This window comes from Crocodylus porosus, unplaced genomic scaffold (assembly GCF_001723895.1).
Source record: "Crocodylus porosus isolate Cpor-Errol unplaced genomic scaffold, CroPor_comp1, whole genome shotgun sequence".
NCBI lineage: Eukaryota > Metazoa > Chordata > Crocodylia > Crocodylidae > Crocodylus > Crocodylus porosus.
This window is the reverse complement of record NW_017728944.1, coordinates 1,058,668-1,072,371: the sequence shown is the minus strand read 5'-3', so window position 1 is coordinate 1,072,371 and position 13,704 is coordinate 1,058,668. Positions and strand designations below refer to the sequence as shown.

The following is a 13,704-nucleotide window of genomic DNA, read 5'->3' as shown; positions in this document are numbered from 1 at the left end:
AAGGGTTTCTGAATATTTGTTTCCTCCCCTCCCTCCCACCCACAAGACTCATGGTCTGGTGTCTCCTCATCACATCTGTTACAGCCTCCCAGAAACAAGACCTCTCAGGCAAACATCTGACCCAGAAACCTCACTTTTAAATAGAAGTTTGAAGGGTCCCAACCTCTGGCTCACTGGGCTAAGTGGGATCAGGGAAGGAGCCAAGAGGTGCTGCCAGGACACACATGACTAGTCCCAGCCTTTGATACCTAGCATAGAAAGAGCTCTCTCCAGTGCAGTCTGTTTCTCATTTTATTCTCCGAGCATAGGTCAGAAGGGAAGGGTTAACTCCAACCGTCTGGGCGTGGGTGTAAAAATTAATAGCCACTTGTGTTAACAAATACACAGCCAATCAGACAACACCTGGAGCCCATTCACTTGCTGGTTAAACAGTTATTTACTGAAGGGAGCAACAGGAACTCTGCCAGCACAGGCAAGAGCAAGAAGTAAAGCCTGGAACAGAGCCTTGCTGCTGGGAAGGGAATTCCCCCATAACACAGCAAGGCAAGAGTTGCACCCTGTTTGGACTTATCTCCTGAAATCCTGACCAGGGACAGCTCTGCCTGCAACAAGCCAGTTCAGTCTACTGGCCACAGCCAACACTGGTTTTTAGTTCCTGGCTCAGTCAGTAGGTCAGTTCCCTCAGCAGAAACCTGGACAAGTGCCTTCCACAGGGCATAACAAAGGGGTGTTATTTTACCATTGGTTTCCAGAACCTCAGCGTTACCTTTCAGCAGGTGAGCCATGCAGCAGCTTTGAAGTCTCAGGGATGGGAAGGGAAGTTGTCAGCCTTGCTCCTTCTCCAGGAACATTAATGTCCTACTGGACACCTTACTGATCCCATGCCCTCTCAGCTGCCAGCTTCCCTCATGAGCCTGTGCTGTCAGGCCCCTTGGTCTGGAGTGGGGGTTTTCTTACAAAAGTAGGTCATCTTTATGGAGGGCAGGACAGCCAGCCAGACTGTATAATAGGGAGCTCCTGCTCTGAACTGCTCCCAGACTTAGGAGTGAATGGGGAGGTTGTGCAGATGGTCCTTAGGACAGGGCTGAGCCCCAAACCTAAAATCAGAAAGAAAACCAGAGCACAACTTGCTTGATTTTGTTAGGGACAACAGGGAGTCCCAGTGGCAGCCAACTGAATAGCCCCCCTCCAGGAGTTATCTGCTGGGAGGCTCCTTCCCTGCCTCTATTTGGCTCTCCACTCCTCACTGTACTGTGCAGAAACTACTAACCTTGACACAGTCTTCCTCAAAACTGAGTTTTCTATAGCACTATAAGCACCACCCATCACCCCCTCCCAACATGGGCCCAGGCAATGTGGCAGGTGGGCAGGATGCAGTTTCAAAAGGGGACTGTGCTTTGGGGGAAGAAAGCAACATTTCCTCTGCCAGTGAGTTAATGGCTAAAAGGCCAACTGAAACAACCCATGGGGAAGTGAACTGGCTGCAGGTTCTCCATTCACCAGAGCCTATTTTCATGTAACAACATATCATACAACTGCAAGGCATCACTGCTTCTTTCCCTCTCCGAAGCAGAGCTTCTGGCTCTCCTTGTCCCACAGATAAAGTGGGCCCCTACCTTAGCAGTCCTTTTCTCTTACCCTTGCAGGATCACTAGGCCTCCCTGCTCACTGGCTATTGCAGGGATGCAGACTGCAGTCAGGGGAGCATTTGCTGCTTCTTCCTGTCACTCAGGCATGGGCCCTGTCCTTGCAGTCCCCAGCAAGAGAATCCACATAATGAGATCAGAAGGAAGAGGAATATGGGAACTCTGCCTGTCAGGCATTTGCTTATGCAAAATGTAGTTTGAATTCCTGTGGGAAGAGAGCAGCCAAACAAACAATCGGGATCCTGCACTTTGTGTGAACGCTGGCAGGGTCTCTGCATTTTCCTGTACACTGCCCTGCTCCACTCAGGGAAGGGCAACACACCAGGTAGCACCTAGAAGGATCCTCTATACCCCAGACCACTCTAGCTCTACCTGTCCCTAGCAGCCTAGACTGTAGTTGGCCATGAGAGTCAGTGGGAGGATCTCCGCACCCAAACATTGACAAGGGCAACAGTCTGCCCTCAACTTCCTGTTGGGTGGGAAGGAAGGGAGATAGGGTGCGGCTTCCTAGAGTCCAAATAGTCCCCCTAAAACACTGAGCCAGAATCTCCCTGCACAGAGCCCTACAGATAGGCTGAGGGGAGTTTATACCTCCTCTACCTCAGGGCTGCTGGAAAAATAATTCAAAAGCTGACCATGTGTGAAGACAGCTGTGTGGTCTGCCCCAACTTGTACCCTTGTTGCCATGGCCACTCTGGGCACTGTGGCAGCTGAAGGGGTGTCAGCGCATTGGAATGCTCCAGCCCCATAGGGGAGACGGGCATAGAGCCAACCTGGCAAGGGGCACCCTGGGTATCACAGGGGAATGCACTCTAGGAATACTACAGCTGCTCTGCAGCCCCCCCTGTGCTGGCTAGCCCAACATGAAGGGACCCTAGGGCATTGACCCTGTAACCCATGGGTCTTGAGGAAGGGGAAGTGAGTAATGCCAGCAGCTTATCAAGTGGAAAAAGTAAAGTGATCACGTGGAAAGCTGCAGCATTTGGAGCTGGTTTTGCTGGTCAGCCAGAAGTCAGAACTCTGGATCCTGTCCTTGACCAGGCCAGGGTTTGCAACAGTCTCTGGGACTCTGATAAGGGAATTCTAGCACAAGTATGACATTCAATCAGCAGCTAAAAGGTTGGTTAACCCTTGTTGTTCTGGAGGAAGCCAATGCTGCTGCCACCTCCCCAACAACAAACCCCAGAAAACCTGAAAGCAGGGACCGGTCCTCCCCACAGATATAAGAGAATGCAGCATAAATCACCCTAAACCCAAAGTACTTACTGCAACAGGGCCAGCATGCATGTACACCAGCCATGCAGTGACCCTCCTCCCAACCACTTCATTGTGAAGAAAGGGCAGCAACCTTCAGTGGCAGAGCTTTTAGAACAATGATGCTCACCCAGGTTGCTGCAGCACTCTGGGGTGCCTTGAGGGTGCCACAGAGTGCCACACAACATTAGCACTGTTGGTGTGTAAACATGATTCACAAGATAAACCCAGAGATTTCAAATAGAAATCTAGTGTGAAAAACATCCTGACCTGATGTGGTCCAACTTCTCTGCAATAGATCTGCTCTCTTATTTTTCTTCAGGAAAAAAAACAACACAACAAATGAACACTAAGGGCTGGCATTTTCCTTGATAGTGCCTTGAGTCTAAAAAGGATTGAGAATCACTGTTTTGCAGCATCACTAACTGGTAGAAAGGGCATCAGCTTACTCTCTGCAACAGATTGAACTACCAGGTTAAATGCTACCTGCCATTCCCAGATTTAATAGTAAAGTCTCTAAACTATTAGTTTAATATTCTCCCAAACCCATCCAAGACTATCATTAGGGCTAGTTATAGAGGCAGCAGGCATTAACTGGGAGCAACTGATGTGAGGAGTAGAGAATGCTAAGGTGAAGTGGATACAGGAGTCACAGCTGGTGCCCTGCAGGACAACCCTATGGCTGAAGATAGTGGCCACCAAAACACTGTTTGGAGATGAATTAAAGAACTTGAGTATGGGTCCTTAAAAGGGAAAGGTGCTAGAAGCCAATAGCTACCAGAACCAAGGTCAAAACTTCCTTTTGGGAGAGTTGGCAGAGATCAAGACCCACAAGGCTAGACCCCAGAAAAAAGGTCCCCTTGGGTCAGGGGTGAGCCAGCACACTGGCGCTCAGCTTGCATCCCTCCAGCAAGGCCAGCTTTCAGCCTCCTGATCACAGCTTTAATGATAGACAGGAAATCAGGTTATGTAGCCTGTCCTGCTTGAGTGGGGCTCGTGGCAGCAAGTACTGGGACTGCTGTGGAGGCCACGTCTATTCTACCCACGCACACGACAGCGCCAGCAGCAGCTGCAGTAAAAACCTCCAAAAACCAGCTTGACAGCTGAAACCGGCTTCACACAATAAGGGGTGGGGTCAAGGCAAGAGAAAGCTGGCAGAGGACACTGCACAGCTGTTTAAGAGACAGGAGGCAGAAGGAAGAGTTGTGCATTTGGCTGGAGTGTCCATGAAGAAATATGAACCAGAGAACACACAGATGGTAAACTGGAGTCCATCACTCTATGCTCTGGCACTTCCATGGGAGGGAGCAGCAGTCTGCTTGCTACCAGCAGGGGGCACAACAACAGACAGCAGCAGCACCACATGTACCGTACTCCATAATGGAACCCCTTCCCCATCTTTTCAAGGCTTAGGGGAAAAATGAGGAAGCGTCACAGAATATGAAGTTTAGGGAATTTGTTTCTACAGCAGAACAACTAAAAATTTAAACCATTGTTATGTATATTAACAGAAGGGCCTCGAGAAAAAACTCCACATTTTATAAACAAAAATTCATGAAGTGTGTCCTGTCCCCAGTCACCCCCTCCCCAAGACAGCTAATGGGTTTGTATTAATTAGTGAGTTGCTCTTCTGTCCCCCATTGTGTAGTCCAAGCCCCACCCAGCCCCAGAGGACTGACAGCCATAATACGATCTACCATGACTAAAAATGACTTACGTTGCTGATCTGATCCTGAGTCTTCTTGATTCTCTGCAGCTCGGGGGTATCAGCCACCACACTGAAGCCCTTTCCCTTGTTCTTCTCAAATTCCTCCTTGTAGCGAATCTGGGTACAAGGGGAGAATGGAAACAAACAGTGAGATGGTGAGAATCACATAGAGAGAGGGGCCTGTTTGGCAAGACCCAATGTCAGTGAGACCCATCTTTCCCAGGCACTGGGGGACAGCCTTTGTAGCCAGCCTACAGGCCTACAAAGGAGACGCTCCTAAAAATGATGGTAGAGCCATGGTATTTAAGAGGGCTTTTGTAAACCACCAGTGAGGCATTTCTGCAATGAATGACATCCATTCATTCTGTGGTAGAATTCAGAAAGATCATAGCTACGTTACACGGCAGGAGAAATGAGGAAGACAGAATATATCAACCATATCCAGATTAAAAGGTCATTATACCGAAGACAACATTCTTCCCTACCCACTGCCCAGTTGGAAATACCTGGAATTCCTTACTGCTTTATACAAAAACTATGTTGGCTCTCATCCCTCCTCAGAAAGGGGTTCCAGCAGCACACTGTTAAAACACACTGACAGGCTACCACCCAGTTCTTCTTAACAGCCTTGTCTCTAGTGACTGCCAGGGGTCTGTGCAAAATCCTACCCCACACCAGGACAGATGTGCACACATCCCCACCATCCCAGAGCCATAACAAGCCTCTACAGAGGCTGAAGACCAAGTCATGAACTCAGCCCCTTCTGCATGGAAGGAATGCTTAAGCCCTCACCTGATGGAAGCTGCTCTGCTGGCTTTCACCTGCAGCCAGCAGAAAAAGGATCCCCATTTTCACAACAAAGTGAGATGGTCACAGGTGCAGGCAGCTTCCATGACTGCTCATTGGTTATTTATAGAGTAGAAGTTCCAAATAGGAACTCCAGCTAAAAGTGCCAGCCTAGGTCAGGAAACACCCAAATCCCACTCATCCTCCTTTTGAGGAGTGAACTGTCAGTGCCTGGGCTTTTCCTAGCATACCAGGATCAGCTGGCAGTGTAGCACCACAGGGGAAGAAGCCCTAGAAATACTGAGAGGAATTTTCAGAAATGCCTAAGGAGCATCGTGGGACTTCTACACAGTCCCTTTGGATCCCCTTAAGGAAACCCATATTTAAAAAAAAAAAAAAAAAAAGTCAACTTGGGACAAGGGGGGGGGGGGGGGGGGGCGGTGCACATGCACACGTGTACAGAGGAGGATCTGTATTAACCAACACCTTCTAGAAGCCTACAGGGAAATTGCGGGAAAAAAAAACAAAACCAACAAACCACACTTCCCTGTGATGCTTCCAGAGGCACCAAAAACACCTTGACCTCTCCCTCCCCACATACAGACACAACTGCACTAACAGCCTAGTAAAGCAGAACCTCTGGCCTTGACAGGCTACCACAGAGTATTCCCAGAACTGGCACAACCCTGTCCTGCACTGAAGAGTTATTGTCTCCACTGAACTTCCAAATTGATAGTTTTGGATGGATTAACTGTCCATTCCCCAGTGTGATAGGTGGCAAGAGCAGGCAAAGCCATCAAAGCGTACAGTGCCTTATCTCAACTTTAACCTGGATGCTCCTAATCCACCGATTCTCAACCAGGCTGCCACAACACCCTGAAGTGCCTTGAGGTCCTTTCAAGGGTGCCACGGGGTACCACACTGTTAGGCGTGCAAACAATTCACAAGATACACCCAGGGATTTGCAGTTCACAAGATACACCCAGGGATTTCCAACAGTGTCTAAAACATTCTGACCCATTGTAGTCCAGATCCATTGCAACAGAATAATTGCTCCCTTTAATTTTCTGTTGTCAAAAAACCCACCCACTCCCCCATAAAAAAAACCAAAAAAACAAAAAAAAAAAAGAGAAAACACAACAAAACAGGTGTAAACTGTAAGAGCTGGCATTTTCCAAGAGGTATCTCAAGGACGGTGATAACCACTGTCTTAAGCGCTTGCTTCTCTCAGGGGAAGGCGCAGACAGCACACTTGGGGAACGAGCCTTCAGGCAGCCTCCTTCAGGTTTCAGATACTGCCCCTTCCCAGCCCCCACTTCTGACTGCAGCCACAAGGAATTGGAGCAGAAGCCTCCTTATAAGGAGAAAGGGCTGGGAGGGCAAGAAGAGCAGGAAAAGAGAGGGGAATATGAGGACAGTCATTCCCTCCCACTCCTCACCTAGGAGCAGGGGAGTGCTCATCCAAGCAGCAGCCAGACACCAGAATGTCTGGCCAGCACAGCCAGCTTCCTGTAACCCTTCCCATCCCACAACCAGCAGAAAAAACTCATGCCGACTGCCAAGCTTGGATTCAGGAGGCTGAATGGCTGCCTATGCAAGGAAAGGGTTCGTGGGAGCAAGTTCCAGACCCTTTGCTATCCTGCCCTCAGCCAATTGTGTGCATGCAGCACTGAGAAACCTGCAAGCAGGGTCTTTCAGAAGCCCAGAAAGCTTTGAGGTCCTGATCAGTAATATTAGGGGGGGGGGGGAGAAAGCTAGGAGGAACATGACAGAGCACTCAGGGCTGCTCATTCACTCAGAGGGAAGAGAACAGTTCCTCAGGAAGACTACACCACTCCATTTGCCTGGCTGCTTGTCCACAGGACAGACAGAGCTGGGGAGACAAAAAACCTATTGAGCTGTTAAGGAAGACGACCAATGACTCCATTACCACAGACTTTCAATAAAATCATTTGGGGGGAAGAAATTGGGCTGGAACAGCCCTCAGGAGGTCAGTTACCTTATGCACACCCATGCCCAAGGGCAGAAACATCTTGCCTAAACCAGACCAGTATCTGTAACAATCATTTAAAAAAAACTTCCAGCAACTGGCATTTTCCAGTGTCTCTAGGTTCCCGGCCATCTTAAGCCCTGATTCTCAGGCTCTGTACAGAGAAACTAAGAGGACCATCCCAGCAAACCTAAGAAAGCCTCACACAGGGTTCAGAATATTTTTTACTGGTGTCTACCAAAGCCAATAAGCAAGAAGTGCTTCTTCCCATGCAACAGGGATGTAGGTTGTAGCCATGCTAGTCTAAAGACATAGGCAGACAAGGTTCTTTGCGTGAATCTGATATCTTTTATTAGACCAACTTAAATAGTTGGAACCCAAAAGCTTGCTTAATAATTATTTTCCAACTATTTAAATTGGTCTAATAAAAGATATCAGATTCACGCAAAAGAACTTTGTCTGCCTATCTTCCCATGCAAGCCTCATTCACTTTGGACTTGCCCAAACTAAAGGCATGAGGTTAGCTAGCACAATTTAGGATGCACGGGAGGCCAGACAAAATGCAATTAATACACTGAGCTGGACAACTTGAACCCCAGATTCCCCTCTAGTTTTAATTCTGCCCGCTCACTACATTACTATAGAACAATTTCATTATAATTAACCTCAGCAGCCCCAGGGGGAAGTCACTGAAAGAGGGTGTTCAGTTTGGTCAAACTGCTGCATAAGAATAATGAAAAATGTGGTCCCCGCTGCTGGGATGTTTGCTGTGAAACTGAAATAGGATGTGGACAAAATATGAGGACATTTTTCACAAGCATTAGCCAGCATGTGGTAATACAAAAGTGTTAGCATCTGACCTCAGAGCCCTACTCCCAGACCAGGATTCCTCTGTGCTAGAAGTGTATGAAGAGAACTAGAGAGAGAGAGATGGTCTCTGCCCCCAGTTATTTAGATTGATACAGAAAGAGATGTGGCAGCACAAGGCAAAAGATGCAGATATCACTGGTCAGCATAATAGACTGCACTTAGTTATGTTGCCAAGCTTCCTGCAGGCACATTATCCTTAGAGCACTCTTGGCAGTAAGAGGACTTTGCTGATGTTTATGGGGGAGTTCTTCCCAAGACTAAAGGCAACACAGGCGGGGAAAAAAAGCAAAAAGGTTGCTGGAAAATTCAGAGAGTGAGCAATGAAAGCTAGCATCATGGATTAGTTGGAAGCAGGAGCAGCTCACTGCATTGCCTACAGTTTGTGTTGTCTGTGCTAGGATTCATGGGGGTTTGATAATTAATCTTAGTGCAGACAAGGCAGCATAGGGCACTGGTGACTCAGTAAAAGTTACTAAATGCTGCCTCGTCTACACTAGGGTTGGCCAGCACCCTCCAATACCGTACCTCTAAGTCTTGGTCAGAAACTCACAGAAGTGTAGGGCTGGTATGGAATTCAGCTGCTCCGGTTGTCTCATCACACTCCTAGTGCACTGTACCAGACAGCATGCTACCAGAAGCAGCCCTCAGACTTGGTGCGTTTCTACTTGCAGGGAGAGGTCCACCACATCAGTGCAGAGCTCCCTCCTCCTTCCCCCAGGTCCAGGGGGCAAGAATGGATCCTGAAGGCAACAGCAAATAGCAGGGCTCCAGTCAAGTGCACCCCTTCCCCAGCATGTCTGCCCAAAGGGGCAGCAGCAGCAGCAGAATCCCTGCAATGGCAGCTGGTGCATGGATTGTAGAGATGCCCCTTCACATGGCTCTCGGCATAGCACCTGCAGAGAGCTTTTGAAATGGGAAGTTTTCTATAAGTTCTATAAGAGACTCTGACCTTTCACCAGTGCAGAGTGCTGCCTACAGTGGTTTTGATGCTGGAATCACAGAAGCCTACGATTAAGTCAAAATAGTTTTGACTGAGGAGTTAGTCCACTCCGTGACAGATTTTTCATCCTAACACTACGTTAGGAAAGCAAGGCTTAGTGAACTGTACTGGATATGTCACCCTTAGAAGCAGCAAGCCAGCTGGCCTGCCCAGAAAAATATTGAGAAGCAGAGAAATCCACTCAGCTGAGTTGAGGGACAGCCACAGGGAACACCACCAAGTAGGAAGAAGCAGCTCAAGGAAAGTTTACTATGAGCCAGCCAAAAAGCAACCAAGTTAATACAATTGCAAGAGAACCTGTGACACCTCTCATCCCCCAGCCTGAATGGGTATAACTGGCCCATTATACAGGGTGACAAATCATAGGCCCAGGATGTATGTCCTCTAGCCTATGACTAACTGGCTTGGTATGTTAGAAAGTCAAAGTTGTATATTAACCCTATTTACTCTGTTCTTAAACCTTGGCTTCATTCAGAGTGTTGAGTCAGGACTTGGGCTGTAGGAGTCGCTACTTTTGAGCTCCCAAAGGACAGAATCTATTGACCCCTTGCAAGAGGCTGTGGGGAAGAACAGAACCTGTTTGGGGACACTCAGCATAGCCAGTCTCCTATTGGGCACCATGCAGATATCAATCTGATGCACAAAGGAGCCTGACTGGCTAGGAGAAGTGGAAGGAGTAGGGAAACAAAGGTTATAGTAACCAGAGAGAACTGATGTGGAAACCCAAGTCATGAACCTAATACATCCACACTGGCTGTCAAGTTGTGTGAGAGATTACACCCACAACATTTCCCATCCTGAGGCCATGTGGCTCCCCCTCCAATCCTTCCAGATTTCTCCTTTAACATTCAGCTGCCAGGAACTTCTCTCCGATAACACAAGAAATTCACACGTCACCACTTGGCAGCAGCAGGGGGCAAATTCAGATCCCAAATCACCCCCAGCTAAAAGAAAGCCCTATGCAGGACTGGTATGAAGAACATTTCTGAGACCAGCTCTGCCAGCCAGCAAGGATGGATCTCCACAATGGTGGCACTGCCCACACATGCAATGCAATGCAAGTGAAATCTGAGTGCTTGACGGACCTGCAGTACAGCGGTGAGACAGAGGGGCGGTGGACTAGTCATGACCTTGTGTTCAGCACATCCTGCAACTACTCAAGCACAATGCATAGGGGATAAGGTTGGGGGGTGAGAGATGGTCAGGAGGAAGCCTGGCCCTGCCTGGCTTTAGCAGGCCACAGGCTCCATATACAGGCATACCTCGGAGATATTGCGGGTTCAGTTCCAGACCACCGCAATAAAGCAAATATCGCAATAAAGCAAGTCACATTAATTTTTTGGTTTCCCAGTGCATATAAAAGTTATGTTTACACTATACTGTAGTCTATTAAGTATGCAGTAGCATTATGTCTAAAAAAAGAATGTACAGACCTTAATTAAAAAAATACTGTATTGCTAAAAAATGCTAACCGATGGAAAAATGGTGCCGATAGACTTGCTCGATGCAGGGTTGCCACAAATCTTCAATTTGTAAAAAACGCAATATCTGCGAAGCGCAATAAAGCGAAGCGCAATAAAACGAGGTATGCCTGTACAGGAAGAGAGAGTGTTGTTTCTGTGGTGCTACACTTGAAAGGGTTAAGCAAGCAACATAGGAGGGAGGAAGTGCTCAGACAAGGCAGCCTTTCAGCTCTTTCTGCCCTTATATGGGCACTCAGCTGGAGTCTATGCTGTGCTGCTGCCTGCAGAAGGCCAGACAAGAGTCAGGCGAACCAGCACTTTCCCATGTACTGCTTTGCATCAGACTATTATGAGCCATGAAAAAAGGGAAAGGGGTGTGGGAGGGGGGTGTTCAGAGACGGAGGCAAAAATGCATCAAGGAGGAAGTTAGAAAGCTGGTGGGAGATGCCCCCTCCCAGGCAGCTCTCACACTCCTCCGTTACTGTTGCAATTCCATTCACCTGAGCCTTTAAAGAGACATTTTTAAAAAAAGAGATTGCTTTCCGTCAGAAGGATCCCTCTTCCCAACCCTGAGCAAAACAGCCAAGGGGAAAGCAGGAAAAGCAAAAAGAAAGCAATTAGTTTATCTGGAGATTTGTATACACGAGCCTGATTGACGAAGGCAATAGGTTCCAATGTAATTAGTTCAACTGACTTACAGAGAGATTGGTGAGAACTGACAGGTAGGGCTACAGATTTCTTAAATTCACCCTCTTTAAACTGGGCTCCAAGCTCCCTTGAGCAGCAGTCAGTGTGCACTGCTTTAGCTGGAGGGGGTGGGGAATCTTTTTGCAGACTTTAGAGCACGTTAACAGAGAACATCACAGCAAGGAAGGCATCATTTAAGGGGAGCAACCTGTCTAAGGTCACAGCAAAAGTGGACAAACTGTACCTAGAGGTCTGCAGCCAAACAGAGCTCTGTAAGCCAGAGCTTCCTGCCACCTTGATCATCTCCCTCCCCATCACTGGATCCAATTTAGACATTTAAGAAGTCTCCTGGCTCAAAGTGAACAAGGTTCTACCCAACCTTTGCAACATCAAAGCTGCCTATTACTGCTGCACTGTGTAGATGCAAACAGTGGTGCTCTGTCATAGCATCTGCTGACAGCTTTTCACTCACGTCCCTTGCACATGTGATTTCTGCAGTCAGAACATGGGATTTGGAACCAAATTCACTCTGGATGGGATGTTCCCTCCATTCCCAGAAGATAATGTGCTGAACCAAAGACTGGCATGGCTAATGCAGTGCATCCAACCACTGCCTAACAGCAGCTAGGAAAGTGCTCCACACCTTGCAATGCCCAGGTCTTGGCTTGTTTATTATCAAGCTGATATTTGCATCCGAGCCTTTGAACTCACCACAGGCAGCAGGAGTGGCACAGATACGCCAGTTCAGTAACAGGAACACAAGGAAGAACTCAAGGGCAAACTGCCCATCTTGTCCACAACAGGAGCCTCCACCCTGGGACATAAGATAGCATCCCAAGGTGCCAATTTCAGAAGTTTGAAAGGAAAGCGCCAGACCTGAAAGCCTGTGATTTGTCTGCCACATGTGGGAGGGAAGTGGGGGCTGAAAGCGTAAAAGCCACCACTTTGGAAGACTAGTTTAGCTGCACAAGAGCTGATTATCTGCTTCTGACAGTGACCGGAAAGAGAGACGCCTTCTCAGTAAACATAAATAGAGACCAAGCACTGTGTTAACACTTCCAGTATGGCAGGTAGTTCCACCATAGCCTCTTCTATTCACAGGCAAGTTTCAAATGTGGACTTCTGGTAAGCAGGTAAGCTTCTTCACTCAGAACAAAGTGAGCAAGGAGGTGTTTTGGAGGGGGATTAAATATACAAGTTCATCACACTGGAATCTGATCATCTGCCAACAGGAACGGGAAGTTATTACAGCCTGTGTTTACCATATACTAGGTCAGCAGGAGTGTCTCAGAGGAAGGTGGCCCCAGCATTGGTTATGTTTTTCCAAAAACAACTCTGGAAACATCCCATTTCTTGTCTAGGAATCCCAGCCATTTTCACTCCTCTTTTTGTAGCCCCACTCCTGGCCATCTCTTTCCTTTCCTTTTTTGAGTCCTTGCGACAAGGTATTTAGCAGAATTGGCAGACTCATCAGAATCTGACAGGGCTGTGTTGCAAGCGCTTCTTCTATGGCCTCAAACTTGCAACGTTTGGACTGTCAACCATGCACCTTTGCACCTGTACTACCCCAGCCTCCTGGCCATCTTTGGAAAGGCTGAAGTGAGCCATGTGAACACAACCACAACTCTAATAATGCTACTCTTTGCATTGGCCCTTGAAGCTTCACATCAGGGGTCAGCAACCTTTTATGAGTGGTGGGCCAAATTAGTGCAGCTGGCTCTGAAGGCAGTCTGCCTCTCCCCTTGCCAGAACCCCACTCTCAATCCAAGATTGCAGGGCTAGTTTATGGGCCAAATGACATTGCTTAGTTGACGGGATCCTGCCTGCAGGCCATAAGTTGCCCACCCTGGCTTTAGATCAAGTACTCAGCCATTGAGCCTTGGTTAGGACTTTAACCTGGGAGCCCTGCACAGTGATCAGGAAAAAGGAAGACACTACTTCACAGGGCAAGCCCCAAATCTTCCTCCTAAGGCCAGGACTACATCTAAAAGCTTTGGCTGGTAAAGTGCACAATTTTGTAACATTTATATTGGCTGGCACCCTAGCACACTCTTGCTAGCGGCAACCGTGGCTAGGGTACAGCACAGCTATTCCAGCAAACCCTTCCTAAATTTTGGCCTAACCTTGCTATTTATGCCTCCTGGAACTGAAGCAGGTGGCAGGGTTCACAATCCAAGCCCTAGAGGATATTCTATACTCTAAACAAATTCTGCAGCTACTCATGTCTTTAGAGGGAACATTAGGTGAGAAAAAGAGCGCCTGTTAGTTAAAATATTCTAAGACACAAGCATGTGTTTGGA

The 13,704-nt window shown here is 47.9% G+C and overlaps 1 protein-coding gene across 1 annotated transcript in view; it reads right to left on the bottom strand.

Moving 5' to 3' along the window:
• LASP1 (LIM and SH3 protein 1) overlaps positions 1 to 13,704 on the bottom strand; it is a 57,072-nt gene that overhangs the window by 8,007 nt on the left and 35,361 nt on the right. Inside the window, exon 4 of the mRNA XM_019550266.1 lies at positions 4,618 to 4,725. Within this exon, the coding sequence (XP_019405811.1) occupies positions 4,618 to 4,725 (108 nt within the window). The remainder of the gene's footprint in view (positions 1 to 4,617; positions 4,726 to 13,704) is intronic.